The 13,607-nt window shown below is 36.8% G+C and overlaps 1 protein-coding gene across 1 annotated transcript in view; it reads right to left on the reverse strand.

Moving 5' to 3' along the window:
- Positions 1-13,607, reverse strand: part of esyt1b (extended synaptotagmin-like protein 1b) — a 77,161-nt gene that overhangs the window by 41,790 nt on the left and 21,764 nt on the right. The window contains exons 10-14 of the mRNA XM_079841642.1: positions 12,819-12,983; positions 11,529-11,611; positions 11,141-11,189; positions 10,011-10,100; positions 9,672-9,767 (exon numbers count right to left, since the gene is read on the reverse strand). Coding sequence (XP_079697768.1) covers positions 9,672-9,767; positions 10,011-10,100; positions 11,141-11,189; positions 11,529-11,611; positions 12,819-12,983 — 483 coding nt within the window. The remainder of the gene's footprint in view (positions 1-9,671; positions 9,768-10,010; positions 10,101-11,140; positions 11,190-11,528; positions 11,612-12,818; positions 12,984-13,607) is intronic.

The raw sequence follows: 13,607 nt of genomic DNA on the forward strand, positions 1-13,607 counted from the left end.
GAAACCGGGGGATAATAGCATAGGAATGACACTTAATTTACCATTTTGTCATTAATATGATTAGGTTTACGCTAATAAAAAAACTGGACTATTTAATATAAATTAGGTTGGTAGGCGATTGTGAAGCACTAATGTTTAAAGGATTTTTTACGAATATTCTGCTCACCAAGGCTGCATTTGTTTGATCAAAAATACAGTAAAACGGTGAAATAATATTATTATTTAAAAGCACGGTTTTCTATTTTAAAAATATTTTAAAAAGTAATTTATTCCGGTGATCAAAGCTGTATTTTCAGCATCATTACTCCAGTCTTCAGTGTCACATGATCCTTCAGAAATCATTCTGATACGAGGATTTGATGCTCAAGAAACATTTATGAGTATTAACAATATTGCAAATAGTTATGCTGCTTAATATGGAAGCATGTTAACAATGGCAACTTTTTATCTCACAATTCGGAATTCTGAGCTTATATGTCGCAATTCTGACTTTACAACTTGAGTTTATATCTCAAAATTCTGAAATTGTGAGAAAAAACATGAGTTATACATTTGGAAATGAGAGTTATATAGTCTGAATTGTGACATATACACCAGAGTCCTGCACGCAGGCGGATACCCGACGGGTGACCCACTAATATTTAATGTCACACTCAGGGTCCCCGCTTAGAAAATGGACAAAACTCATCCTCAAAAACAGAAACAACACAGAAAAAGCATTCAGAAATGAAGTGGCACACTTCCAACAATGCATAAAACATCCACAATGCAAAATGATCATGCTCACACACACAGGAAAACATTTGTTATTGCTTGTTATTGCTGTTCAGTTCATTGCATTTTGATGCTCATGTTGTGTATTTTTTACTCAATATGTAATATAACATATTCATTTCTGTTATTTTTTGTTCTGTTAGAGTTAGTAACTGAAGTGTACATTACATTTGTAGAATTCTAAGAAAATCTGATGTTTGAAATAAATGATAAACTCTAAAGACTTAAAAACTTTACTCTTGTTCAGGTTTGATTGTAATCATAATGTAACATCATTGAAAAAAATATTTTTTCAGTGCAAAGAAAATGCTAAACTTTGACTAAATTAATTACTTTTAATTGTTGTAATGTGATTTCATAACATTTAGATATGAATCCAACTGAAAAATACTTGTGAAAAGATGTCTTTCAGTCAGTCAAATAGCACATAGCAAATAGTGGAGCCATTTAAAGTAAAAAGGTTTTTTTTTTTTTTTACTGTATTTTCCAAAAGATGGGCAAAAATGTTACACTAAACCATGTCAAATTATACATGTTATCCCCACGAATGAAAGGTAGAAATTTGGGTCTTTTATAAAGTGAATTTTACATTAAAAAAAACTGATTTTGTGTGAAAATCCATTAAAGAAATATTCTTTAATTTATTTATATAAATTTTAAAATTATTATAAATACTCCGAAAACTGCACAGTTGTTGAGTAAAAACATTATTAAAAAACTAAAAAAACCATTATTTTGTTACAAAATTACATTTTGTTGCCTGGGGTCTGTGGAGACCCCAAAGAGTGTAATTTCCAAACGAAGGCCGTACAAGGGTTAAATGCAGAGGGAAAATATATACATAGATATACAATATAGTTTACACGACAGATGTCTCTCTCTCTCTCTCTTTCTTCTTCTTCATTATCGTTGTTAACATGATGGGCTGTGTGTCTATTAATTGTTAGTGCATGAACTCATAACGCGTAATGTTTATTGCTTACTTTACAAGACATTTTTTAAATGTTTTTTGTCTACTTCGTGAGGGAAATTTAATTCGGGTGCGGGACGGGTCGCGGTTTTCATGTCAAGCTGGTCGGGTCGGGTACGGAATTAAATTAGTGTTTCTGTCAGATATTGGGTCGAGTTTGCTGTTAATAAAGCGGGTGCGGGTTTATCAATAAAAAATTGATATAAACAATTCTGAATTGTCTGGAAAAATTGTCAGAATTGTGAGATAAAATTCAGATTTTTTTTATTCCATGGTAAAAACAAGCTTGGATGGCTTAATATTTTTGAGGAAACCGTGATTTTTTTCAGCATTCTTAAATGAATAGAAAGCCATTGTGCAGTATGTCAAGATTGTATTCGTACTACATGCATAGAATGCACTTTATTGATGGCCAAGAAGTAGATTCTTTATCAAATGCAGTATATTATTTCAGATGCAGCCTTTTACTTGTAATCACAGAGACTTGCAGTAAGTGCATTACTGTAAACACAATTTTTGCTTGAAGAGGAGTCGTCATAATTATTATCTGTGATCAATGGTTGAGCCTAAGGGCGCTTTCACACCTACCTTGTTTGGTCCAGATTTTCTGACTTTTCAGTTTGGTCCGAATCAAAATTGCAGGTGTGAAACCTCACCTGGACCACGGTCCAGACCAAACAGACGAAATTTGGTCAGACGTAAAGAGGAAGTCTCGCTCCGGATCAAACTGAACAAAGGTTCGGCTCGTTTCTAGTGTGAAAGCATTTTCTGTATGGTTCGTACTTTCAGACCATTAACAGGAAGTTCCTGTTTATGTTTAAATATTATAATGTTATTTTTAAATTTCATCTAGGCTACATTGATTATGAAAAGTGAAAAGATGCGCAATATGTCAGAAGACAGAAGGACAGAAATGATTTTGAAAGAAATTTTGTATGATTTTGCTTAGAAAGCCTTTCTTTAGTGTGAATTTCGTTTTGTATAAATTCTATCTTAATTTTAATCAACGTTTAATCAGATAATTAGCCCGCCCACAACATTTTTACTCAGGCAGTTCGGTCTGGACTTGATCCGTAGAGGAGTAATTATGCCCGAACAGAAACTGTTCGGACCAATGAAATCGTCAGGGCGAGCTTTAGACGATGATGGACAGATGATAAACAGTAACGTAATCATCCACGTCATCAAAGGTGCTTGGGTTGAATTTGTTCTAATCCTAAACGGAGAACTTGTTCATATATGCATTCACCTTTACTATTTCTCTCAGAAATGATGATCGTGTTGGTAAGTACTCTGTGTATCCTTAAATTCTTTTTTTACAACACCGGCAACGATCGTTTACACTCATCTTTTTCTTCTAACGTTAGACTACTTATTCCAGCGTGCGTGCAGACAGGGTTGCCAAGTTTTTACAACAAAACCCGCCCAATTGCTAACGTTCCTCAAAACCAGTGTTGGGGAAAGTTACTTTGAAAAGTAATGCATTACAATATTGCGTTACTCCCTTAAAAAGTAACTAATTGAGTTACTTAGTTACTTTTTAAGAAAAGTAATGCGTTACGTTACTTTTGCGTTACTTTTTCTCATCTGGGCAGGGCTTGTTTTTTTGTTTTGTTTTTTAATAGCAAAAAAAGTTATATTTTTGTGAAAATGTAAAGACCTCTTCATACCAAAATTGAAATAATAAGCCTCAGGCTGAGGTAAAAATGTGCTGCCATTCTGGATAATGGAAGAGTAGAACGCAGGAGCGAAAAAGTTTTACCAATAAAAACAAAAAATCTAGTAATATTTGCTCATGGTTTAACTGAATCATCGAAGGTAAGTAGCACGACATCGGTCAATAAAAGTAGATTAAATGTATAAAAATATTTGTTATATTTAACATTTATATATTTGAGGTTTGCATAGTATTCTGATTTTGCATTTGACTGATTTTATTCATTTTAAGGAGTACTGAATCTTTATTGTGCAAGTGAGATGAATAAATGCTCACATTTAGTCTAGAACTACAATAGCACATTTACACACAACGCTTCTACACTTACTCTCAATTTTTCTCAACATGGGGGCAGGAGAGCTGTCAGTCAAATAAATGTGAAAATGTAACTTGAGTTACTTTTTTCAAAAAGTAACTCAGATATTTTGTTGTAAATTTGAAAACTAATGCATTACTTTACTAGTTACTTGAAAAAGTAATATTATTACGTAACTCAAGTTACTTGTAATGCGTTTCCCCCAACACTGCTCAAAACTAGCCAAAAACAAGCCCAGTAGCTTTCCGGGGCGGTTCTCCGGGGAAAAAAGGCATTTTGGGGGTAAAATATGTGTTATTTTGGCAGGGCTGGCAGCTAAAAATCGCATTCCTGGGTCTGTATATCACATAATTGGGGTCGCTTCAACCCGCGGACATGGCAACAAAGTGCAGTTGAGTTCTGTTGACATTTGATAACTAACGTTATGCGTCGCTCCGTTGCTCTGATTGGTTGTAGGTCTATCCAATTGAGATCTTTCCTGGTTCGGTTGAAACACGCCCCATAATCACAGCCCAACGGAGCAGAATCAGACTCATATTCTGTCTAGAATTGAGTATGACGACGTCAGGCTATCAGATAATTGCCTGGATTTAATAAATAAGAAGCAAATAGTCAATAGCAGACAATAATCGATCACATGCTTTGCACATGAACTGGGTCTCAAATAAACCCAAACTCAGCAGCTACTCGTCTCACAAACATGAGAAATATGTGAATATAAAGCTTGAAATGTCCACTTTTAAACGAAACAAAAATAGTCAAGCAATGTGCACTGTTCAATAGTGGCAACGATATGCGTCCGTTCATTTATTCTTGTCAAAGACGCTGACGTCAGACGCACGTCTGTTTACAAACCAATCAATGTCCAGATGCCGCCCACATAGATGAAGACAGGACGCAAGTGTGTCATGTTCAGTTCTTTAGTGCGCTCACATAATTACAATGTGAAACCAAACCAAAACTAACCGAATGTATAAAATGTATCAAAACATGAACTTTGGTTCAGACCTTGGTGCGGACTTTCAGGTGTGAAAACGCCCTTAACTCACAATGAAGTCAGGACGTTCCTTTAAAATCCTCCTGTAAGCTTGAGCATTCTGAGATATTGACGTGTGTACTTGTCTCAAAAGTTTTAAGTATCATCGTGTGCCTCTAAGTGAGCTCTTTTGGCCTTGCACTTCTGGAAAAATATTCTGGATGCGGGAAACGGTGCGAGTGCTTTCACAGAGTGCTCTCTCAAGACCATGAGCTGAATAAGATATATCTAGTGTTACATTTAATAGTTTCTCTATATGGCTGCAGTCCTCCTTTTACTCTTCTTCAGAGTGGGCGGCAGCCAGTCTGCTGCCAAACGTAAAAGGGAAACGGCAGGTTGTGGGTAACCAGAAGCATCTACACACACACGTTTGCTTGTTTTTTCTACCATGGTGGGACTTTCCATTGACTTCTACAGTTTTTATACTGAGCTAATGATGTTTTATATCCCCTAACTCTAAATTTAACCCTCACAGAAACATTCTTGCATTTTTAGATGTTGATTGAGACATTATTTGGTATGTTTAGTAAGCCATTTTCATTGTAGGGATTGTTGGCTCGTCCCCACATTCGAATGATTTCAGGTTTCACTACCTTTTCAAGGACAAAACCTGACCCACATACACTACCGTTCAAAAGTTTGGGGATTGAAATACTTTTTTTTTCTGAAAAAGTTCATATTTAGCGTGTTCAACATTTAATAATCATTAGAAATGTTTTCAGCAAATCATCATATTAGAGTGATTTCTGAAGGATCATGTGACACTGAAGACATGATGCTGAAAATTCAGCTTTGAATCACGGGAATAAATTACATTTTAAAATATATTACAATAAAAAACAGCTATTTTAAATTGCAATAATATTCCTGTGACACTCACACACATTACATGGACTTGTCATGGATGTTAATTTGATCACCCATTATATTCAGCTGTGCACGTTTCATTACTGCCCCTATTTAAGCTCATGCATTGTTGTTTTTCATGTTCGGGTATTGTTTATGTCAAGCCTTGGTTGTGGATGCTTATCTCTGGAATATTAAAGCATGTTTTGATTTACCCCTGCCTTCTTGGTTGTGCTTGTGTATACTAGCCCACACGTGTGACAATTCCACAATATTACTGTGTATTTGATTAAGTAAATGTGTGTGTGTGTGTGTGTGTGTGTGTGTGTGTGTGTGTGTGTGTGTGTGTGTGTGTGTGTGTGTGTGTGTGTGTGTGTGTGTGTGTGTGTGTGTGTGTGTGTGTGTGTGTGTGTGTGTGTGTGTGTGTGTGTGTGTGTGTTTGTCGTTCAGGTAAACCCTACATTATGGGGACAAATTCACACTATTAACTAGGGTTGGGAATCGTGAGAAATTTTCCGGTTCCGGTTCCGGTTCCGGTTCCGCCTAACGATTCCGGTTCCGATTCCGGTTCCATTAAAATTATTAAACAAATAGTGGTAAAGGAAAAAGGCACAATACGCAACTCAAACAATCCATTTTGTGTTTATACTTGCTCTAAAATTCATTTACAGGTTGGCAATGTCAAAAAAGTCCTGTACTGTACATATATTACAGTATTAATTAAGCCATTCTTGCAACACATTTTTTTCATATGAACACCTCTGAAATTGTCTTATTACATTTTATCTCTCTGTCTCTGAATAAAACCAAGTTATAAATTATATTTATTAGTTATATTTATTAATTAGTTGTATATTAATTTAATAGTAATTCAGTTATTCAGTGAACTTGTAAATAATACATTGCAATTCAGCATTACAAAGGTAATTGTGCCTAAACGCTTACCTAAACCATGGTGACTCAACGGTTGACAAATATATATATATATATAAAATATAGGCCTTTCACTATAAATCTGGTAAGCCCTGAGGCACTCTGTGCTGTAGCAAATGTTTTGTCAAATTGCTAGTGCAGCCTCCTTTGCATGTTATTAACTTTTCACATGTGTTACATTTTGCTTCATTATCATTCATTCTTTGGAAATTAATCCATACTTGTGACTTTCTCTTCGCCATGCTGGTGGTTAACGAGAAAATATCTGACGCAAAACCGTAAATGTGTAGCGCGAGGGCTTTCAGGCTTAACTGCGTTACACTCCTGGAAGCGGCAGGCAACGTAAATAATATTCATGATGAGCAGTGTTGCCAACTCTCGCGAGACAAATAAGCAACCGCAGCTTCAAAAACAAGCCCAAAACAAGCCCAATATTATTATATTATTTATTATCATCAATATTATTTATAATAAATAATTTTTTTAGCAATAAATGAGCCTGCAACATATTAAACTGAAACCTCTCAGAGTTTGAAAAGCAAAAACAGATGTGATTTTCCAAAAATCATCAAATTGCAATAAAGGACACACAATATCCTCCGATCAGCTGTGTGAACAGAAGAGGTTTGAAGAGTAAAGAGTGACATGGAGGCCAATTATGGTAACCCATAGTCGGAGTTAGTGCACACATATTAGGGGCAGTAAGTAGTGAACAACACACACACTGCAAACCGTGAAAAAGACAAGCCCTGCATCTCATTGTGCACACTATCTGCCCTAAATAGTACTGAAAATTACTAATGTCACACTATTTAGGATGGATAGTGTGCACATTGGGACACAAGCACTACAGCGCTGCAATATAGCCACATATTTAAAATAAAATAAATTCGAACCATACCTACTGTTATTATTAGTAGACTTGTTTTTTTATAATAGCCAGTAATTTTAAATACATTACAAAAATATTTTTTTAATTAAATTAGGTGCCTCTCCTCCCTCTTTCCTCTCCATCTCTGCTTGTGCTATTGTTTGTAAAAATGTACGTCTATTTAAGTCTACTAACTTTCATTACGTGCATTTATAACGTCACATGCCTGCACGTTGAACGCGCTTTTTCTTCAATGAAGGGGAGAAGGAGGCGGGATATAAAAGGACAGATTACTACAGCACTTGTATCGTTGCACTGAATGCCTGTTGTGAGAAGACAGTGTCAGTCAATGTATTGGACAAAAAAGCGACCATAAATGTAAAGAAACGAAGTTGCTTATTATATTTTCCTAACAAGCAACCACATTTTTTAAAATAAGCCCAAAAAACCGCAACCCGCGACTCGTGATTTTTTAACGCGACTTGCCAAAAAAAGAAGCCCAAAGTCGCGTGTTATACGCGGACTTGGCAACTATGATGATGAGGTGAGCCAGGGTTGCCAGGTTTTTACAAAAAAAACCACACAATTGCACAATCGCTTCAACTCGCGGACATGAAACACAGCCCGCGGCAACAGTGGAAAGCGGGAAAACCACGGACTTGGCAACACTGGCTGTCACTCGCTATGAAAGGATACGCTTCCACACACATTGCACCAGAACCGTTTTCGGAACCGAAACTTAGGAATTTCGCGCGGTTCTGGTATTTTTCAAAAATCAGTTTCGGTTCTGCATAAGAACCGGTTCTCGGTTCCCAACCCTACTATTAACTAGTTGCTTATTAACATGCATATTACTGTGATATTGGCTGTTTATTAGTACCTATAAAGCACATAATAATGTGCTTTTCTGCATGACCATATTCTACATCTACAGCAAATTAGCTCAAAAAGGAAAATTTGCTACAACATCCCTTAATCCCACCCAATACCTAAACTTAACAACTACCTTACTAACTATTGATAAACAGTGATTAGGGTTTATTGAGGCAAAAGTCATACTTAATAGTTAGTTAAAGGCGTCCTTTATGTCCCTTTTTGCAAGATGTAAAATAAGTTTCTGATGTCCCCAGAGTGTGTATGTGAAGTTTCAGCTGAAAATACTCAACAGATCCTTTTTTTTAGCATGTTAAAATTGTCACTTTATGAGGGTGAGCAAAAACGTGCCATTTTGTGTGTCCCTTTAAATGCAAATAAGCTGCTGCTCCCCGCCCCCTTTCTAGAAGAGGGCGGGGCTTCAAAAGCTCGTGTTAGCAGCTCTGATTACCTCACGCAGACACACACTGAAAATGTCAGAAACTGTTCAGCCTTTTATGTTCAAACCGGATTCGGACAATGATGGAGAGACTCGAGAAGAAGTGACAACATGTAGAATGAGACGGGACGTTTCTGAATGGTTAGTTGATGAGTTTATGGCTGATGTGGAGTTATTATCTTCAAGTCATTGATTAGCATATTCTGTCATGATAATCTATAAACCGCTCGTGTGGGAACTGCTGTAAGATGAGCCAGAGAATATCTGCTGCATGAAGAGAGAACAGGTGTAGTTTAGTTTAATTACGGTTATAACTTATGTTGTCATCTTGCTTTTATGACATGATATTGCATTTGTGTTCGTACTGTATCGCAATAAATGTGAAAGACGGATACAACTCGTAAATGTGCTCGACTACAACAACTCTTCCTCTTCTCAACATGGCCTGGGGGCGGGGTTTATGTAAATGTTAGGGTTAGTGATGTCACTAACCCAGGAAGTAGCTCATTGTAGTCCTTACCAGCCGTTTGTTGTAGTCCTTAAAAAGTGATCTCTGTAAAAGAAAATATCTCCCTATGCTTTGAACTTTGTAAATTTGCAGATGTTGTTTATGCTCAAACAGCAACATCACACACTCACTAAAGTTAAAAAAGTGAAATCATAATCAACCACCCCTTTAATGGTGAGAATTGGACCCTAAACTAAAGTGTGACCATTTTTCCTATTGTACCGAAATCGTATCAAACCGTGACCCCAAACCCGAGGTGCGTGACTTCTGTGTGCCGTTACACCCCTGTCTATGGAATGTGCCCATAAAACATGAAAACCCAACGTGTGTGTGTGTGTGTGTTAGAACAAAGAGTGCAGCAGGAAGAGGATATGAGAGTATTACTCACAGGAAGTGCCTCAGCCTTGTCCAAATACACCACCATTACGGCTGATGAGGGTGGCTTTGCTGTTTTACTCATCACACTTTCATTTCTCTTCAGAACCTGAGAGAAATAGAGAAAGAAAAATGAGGGCAAAGCAGGGCGTAGCAAACCACCTGTAAGAAATCTTGTTTGCAGTTGCTCTGTTTGTCAAGTGTGCAAAGTAAGCTTTCTATCTCATTTAAAGATTCCAGGGTTTTGTAAAAAGGTGGAGAAGATTAACACACTGTTTACACATGTGGGGAACATAGCACGCCCATTTCCAAGAAAAGCCCTGTGTTTTGTGTATGTAAAGTGTTGCAAGACCTCTTCCAGTCTTCCAGTGTCGGCTTCTAGTGTCAGCCATTCCAGTTTGAGGTGAACACGTCCTGTAGTGGTGTCCTTCAAAGTGAACCACTAAGAAGGGGACATTAAAACAGCAAATAAACACCAATGCTGAATGACTGGCATAATGAAATACAAGGTAAAAGACACCAATGTTCAATAAATAAGCTTGTCGTTATTGCAAAATAAACCCTTTCAGAGTGATACAAAACTGAATTGGGTGCAGATCACCTTGTCGGGGGTTTATTTTGGATTATGTAGAACTTTTATGATGGACGGAGCTTCAAAAACTCAGACTCTATTCACTGCCATTATAAAGCTTGGAAGAACGCGGATATTTTTTAATATAACTGTGTTTGGCTGAAAGAAGAAACTCATATACACTTAGGATGGCTTGAGGGCGAGTAAATCATGGGATAATTTTCATTTTTGGGTGAACTAATCCAAGGACCAATCAGACTGCTCCATCTAAAGTTTCATGACAGAGCTATTTCAGCTTTATATCAAATACTGAAAATCATTAGTTAATGATAACACTATGAGGGATATGAAACTAGGATGACATCAGAATAATAAAGTTTTGCATTGTTCAAATATTTGACTGCAGAATGCCTTGATGGACCAATAAGAATCAAGCATTTAGCCATGTGATAATTATATTTATAATTGCAATAGACAAAACATGTGCTATGGTTTTAGTGGTTTGAAGCATTGAATTGTTTCACCGATATAAATCTCATGGCACGTGTGGTGAAAGTTATGCGCACACATGCAAACAAAATCAAGTTAACCACAAACACACACACACTCACACACAACAAACTCTATACTATATCCCCTAACCTTAACCCAACCCCTAAACCCACCCATCAAAGAAAATCTTCTGCATTTTTACATTTTTTATTAAACATTGTTTAGTATGTTTTTACGCCATTTTAAATACGAGAACTCAATAAATGCCCTCATAAACCACATTTACGTTGTAATACCAGTGTAATACCCATGTCATTATACAAATTTGTGTCCTCATAAATCATATATACAAGTACACACACACACACACACACACGAGAAAACAGTGTGCTGGAATATTAACTAATAAATGTTCTCACCTCATCGACTATTTGGGATTTCTTCACAATCCCCAAGTCTAGTTTTGTCCTGAACACAAGTGGAATAAAGAGAATCAACACAAGGATGAGAATAGAGATCAGCAAACAATAAAAACACAAATCACGAGTTTATGGTAATGATAGCTTATGGTAGGACACTATAACTGATGTTCAGAATATGAAAATCTGGAACAGATATGAGAAAAAGTACATTTTTCAGAAACTTCTGGAATCAAAGAGTTTAATGCACTACGGAAACACTTTAAAAAAGCAAGATTTCCGTTTTTAGTGCAAGAAACCTTGACTAACATTATAAGCATAAAACATTGAAGATATGACTTCCTTTGAAAGAATAAATGAGAGGAGATGAAACACAGTGATCTGGTACCTGCCCAGGAAATCATCTTGATCAGTATCTTTATCAAACACTTCCACCTCAAGCTCCTGACCAGGCACCTCGTGAACGATGACCTGACAGACACACAGACACACACGCACGCATGCATGCATGAAACACCAAAGACACACCAACATTAACAGTATGGGTAATAATCACTGACAAAATGTGGCGTCAATGGTCGACATTTGAACACACAGAGATACACATGACTTAATGAAGTTCATCACATTTACATCACACATTAAAGGAACACTGTAACACCGAAAACTGAAAATAGGCTCATTTTACAAGTCCCCTAGAGTTAAATAGTTGAGTTTTACCGTTTTTGAATCCATTCAGCCGATCTTTGTATCTGGCGGTAGCACTTTTAGCATAGCTTAGCATACATCATTGATTCTGATCAGTCCATTAGCATCTCATTCAAAAATTGACCAAAGACACTTTCAATATTTTTCCTATTTAAAACTCGACTCTTCTAGTTACATCGTGTGCTAAGACCAACTGAAAATGAAAAGTTGCGATTTTCTACACCTAAATGGCTAGGAACTACTTTCTCATTCCTGCATAATAGTCGCGGATCTTCGCGGCCGTACCATGGCAATGATATTACAGCGTCTGAAAGTAGCCCAGCTGGGTAACTTTCAATGTGACCCGCACTAAGTTCGTGTAGTTGCAGAGAAAGTTTCAGGCTTGCAGCCGAGACAAATTGTGTTGTGGATTTAGCTGTGTGATTAGCCATGGTTGTGTGTGTTGTAAAGGGCTGTGATAGTAAGTCGAAGGTGTAACTACCACCATGTTTCACAGAATACCAACGAATCATTGCGCCGCTGCAGCCATGGTACGGCCGCGAAGATCCGCGACTATTACGCAGGAATGAGAAAGTAGTTCCTAGCCATATAGGTGTAGAAAATCACAACTTTTCATTTTCAGTTGGTCTTAGCACACGATGTAACTGTAGAAGAGTCGAGTTTTAAATAGGAAAAATATTGAAAGTGTCTTTGGTCATTTTTTGAATGAGATGCTAATGGACTGATCAGAATCAATGATGTATGCTAAGCTATGCTAAAAGTGCTACCGCCAGATACAAAGATCGGCTGAATGGATTCAAAAACGGTAAAACTCTAGGGGACTTGTAAAATGAGCCTATTTTCAAAAAAAGTGGAGTGTTCCTTTAATATGTTGGAGGCTTATACAGTACACCACTTAAAACCTGAAACCAGTCTTGAAGGAGTTGCTTCTTTTGTTGATATTATGATGTGGTGTCATTTTAACACCCACCTCATACATTTCACCCCATTTGGGATTGAGTGTGTTGTCCAGATGCCGGGATTTGAAGGTTTGCGGGCCGACTCGGAGCAGGGCGTACGGGTCAGACTCGCCCGCCACGTAGTTATCCTTCGCAGCCAGACCTTCGGCCTCCAGCAGGTGAATACGCACAACCCCCTAGAAGAAATAAAGAAAGATGCTCCGAATATGAAAGAATGCAGTGGAGGGAACGGTTTCATTACTGCTAAATGAAAATAACAAATTACATGTTTTATGGAAAGTGATGCTTTAGATACTTGTATGCCACTTCTGCATTAAAAACTGTGGACGAATATTTCAAATGACACTGCATAAGTGGCACGGAAGACACATCTGAAGTGGTATTTATACACTACCTTTCAAATGTTTGGTTTTAGATTTTTTTTTGAGGTTATACTTTATTTGGTAAGGTAATACTTTATTTTACAGTGTCCTTTTTACACGTTACACGTACTCACCATAGTAATAACTAGTGTTGTAGTACTCTGGACTGGTCTAAAGACTTTTTTTGAAGGTCTGGGTCTTGTCTCGGCCTCAGGGATTTTAATTTATTATAATTTATTACTAATTTATTTGACATTATTCAATTCAATTCAAATTTATTTGTATAGCGCTTTTCACGATACATATGGTTTCAAAGCAGCTTCACAGAAAATGCATCTACATTACAATTTAAATTGATTTGTACATGTTATGCATTTCAGAATTGCACATATACAAAGCACACAGATTTGCTAACTATCTATTATTAATCAATATAAT

Source organism: Gobio gobio (genome assembly GCF_949357685.1).
Source record: "Gobio gobio genome assembly, chromosome: 17".
Lineage (NCBI taxonomy): Eukaryota > Metazoa > Chordata > Actinopteri > Cypriniformes > Gobionidae > Gobio > Gobio gobio.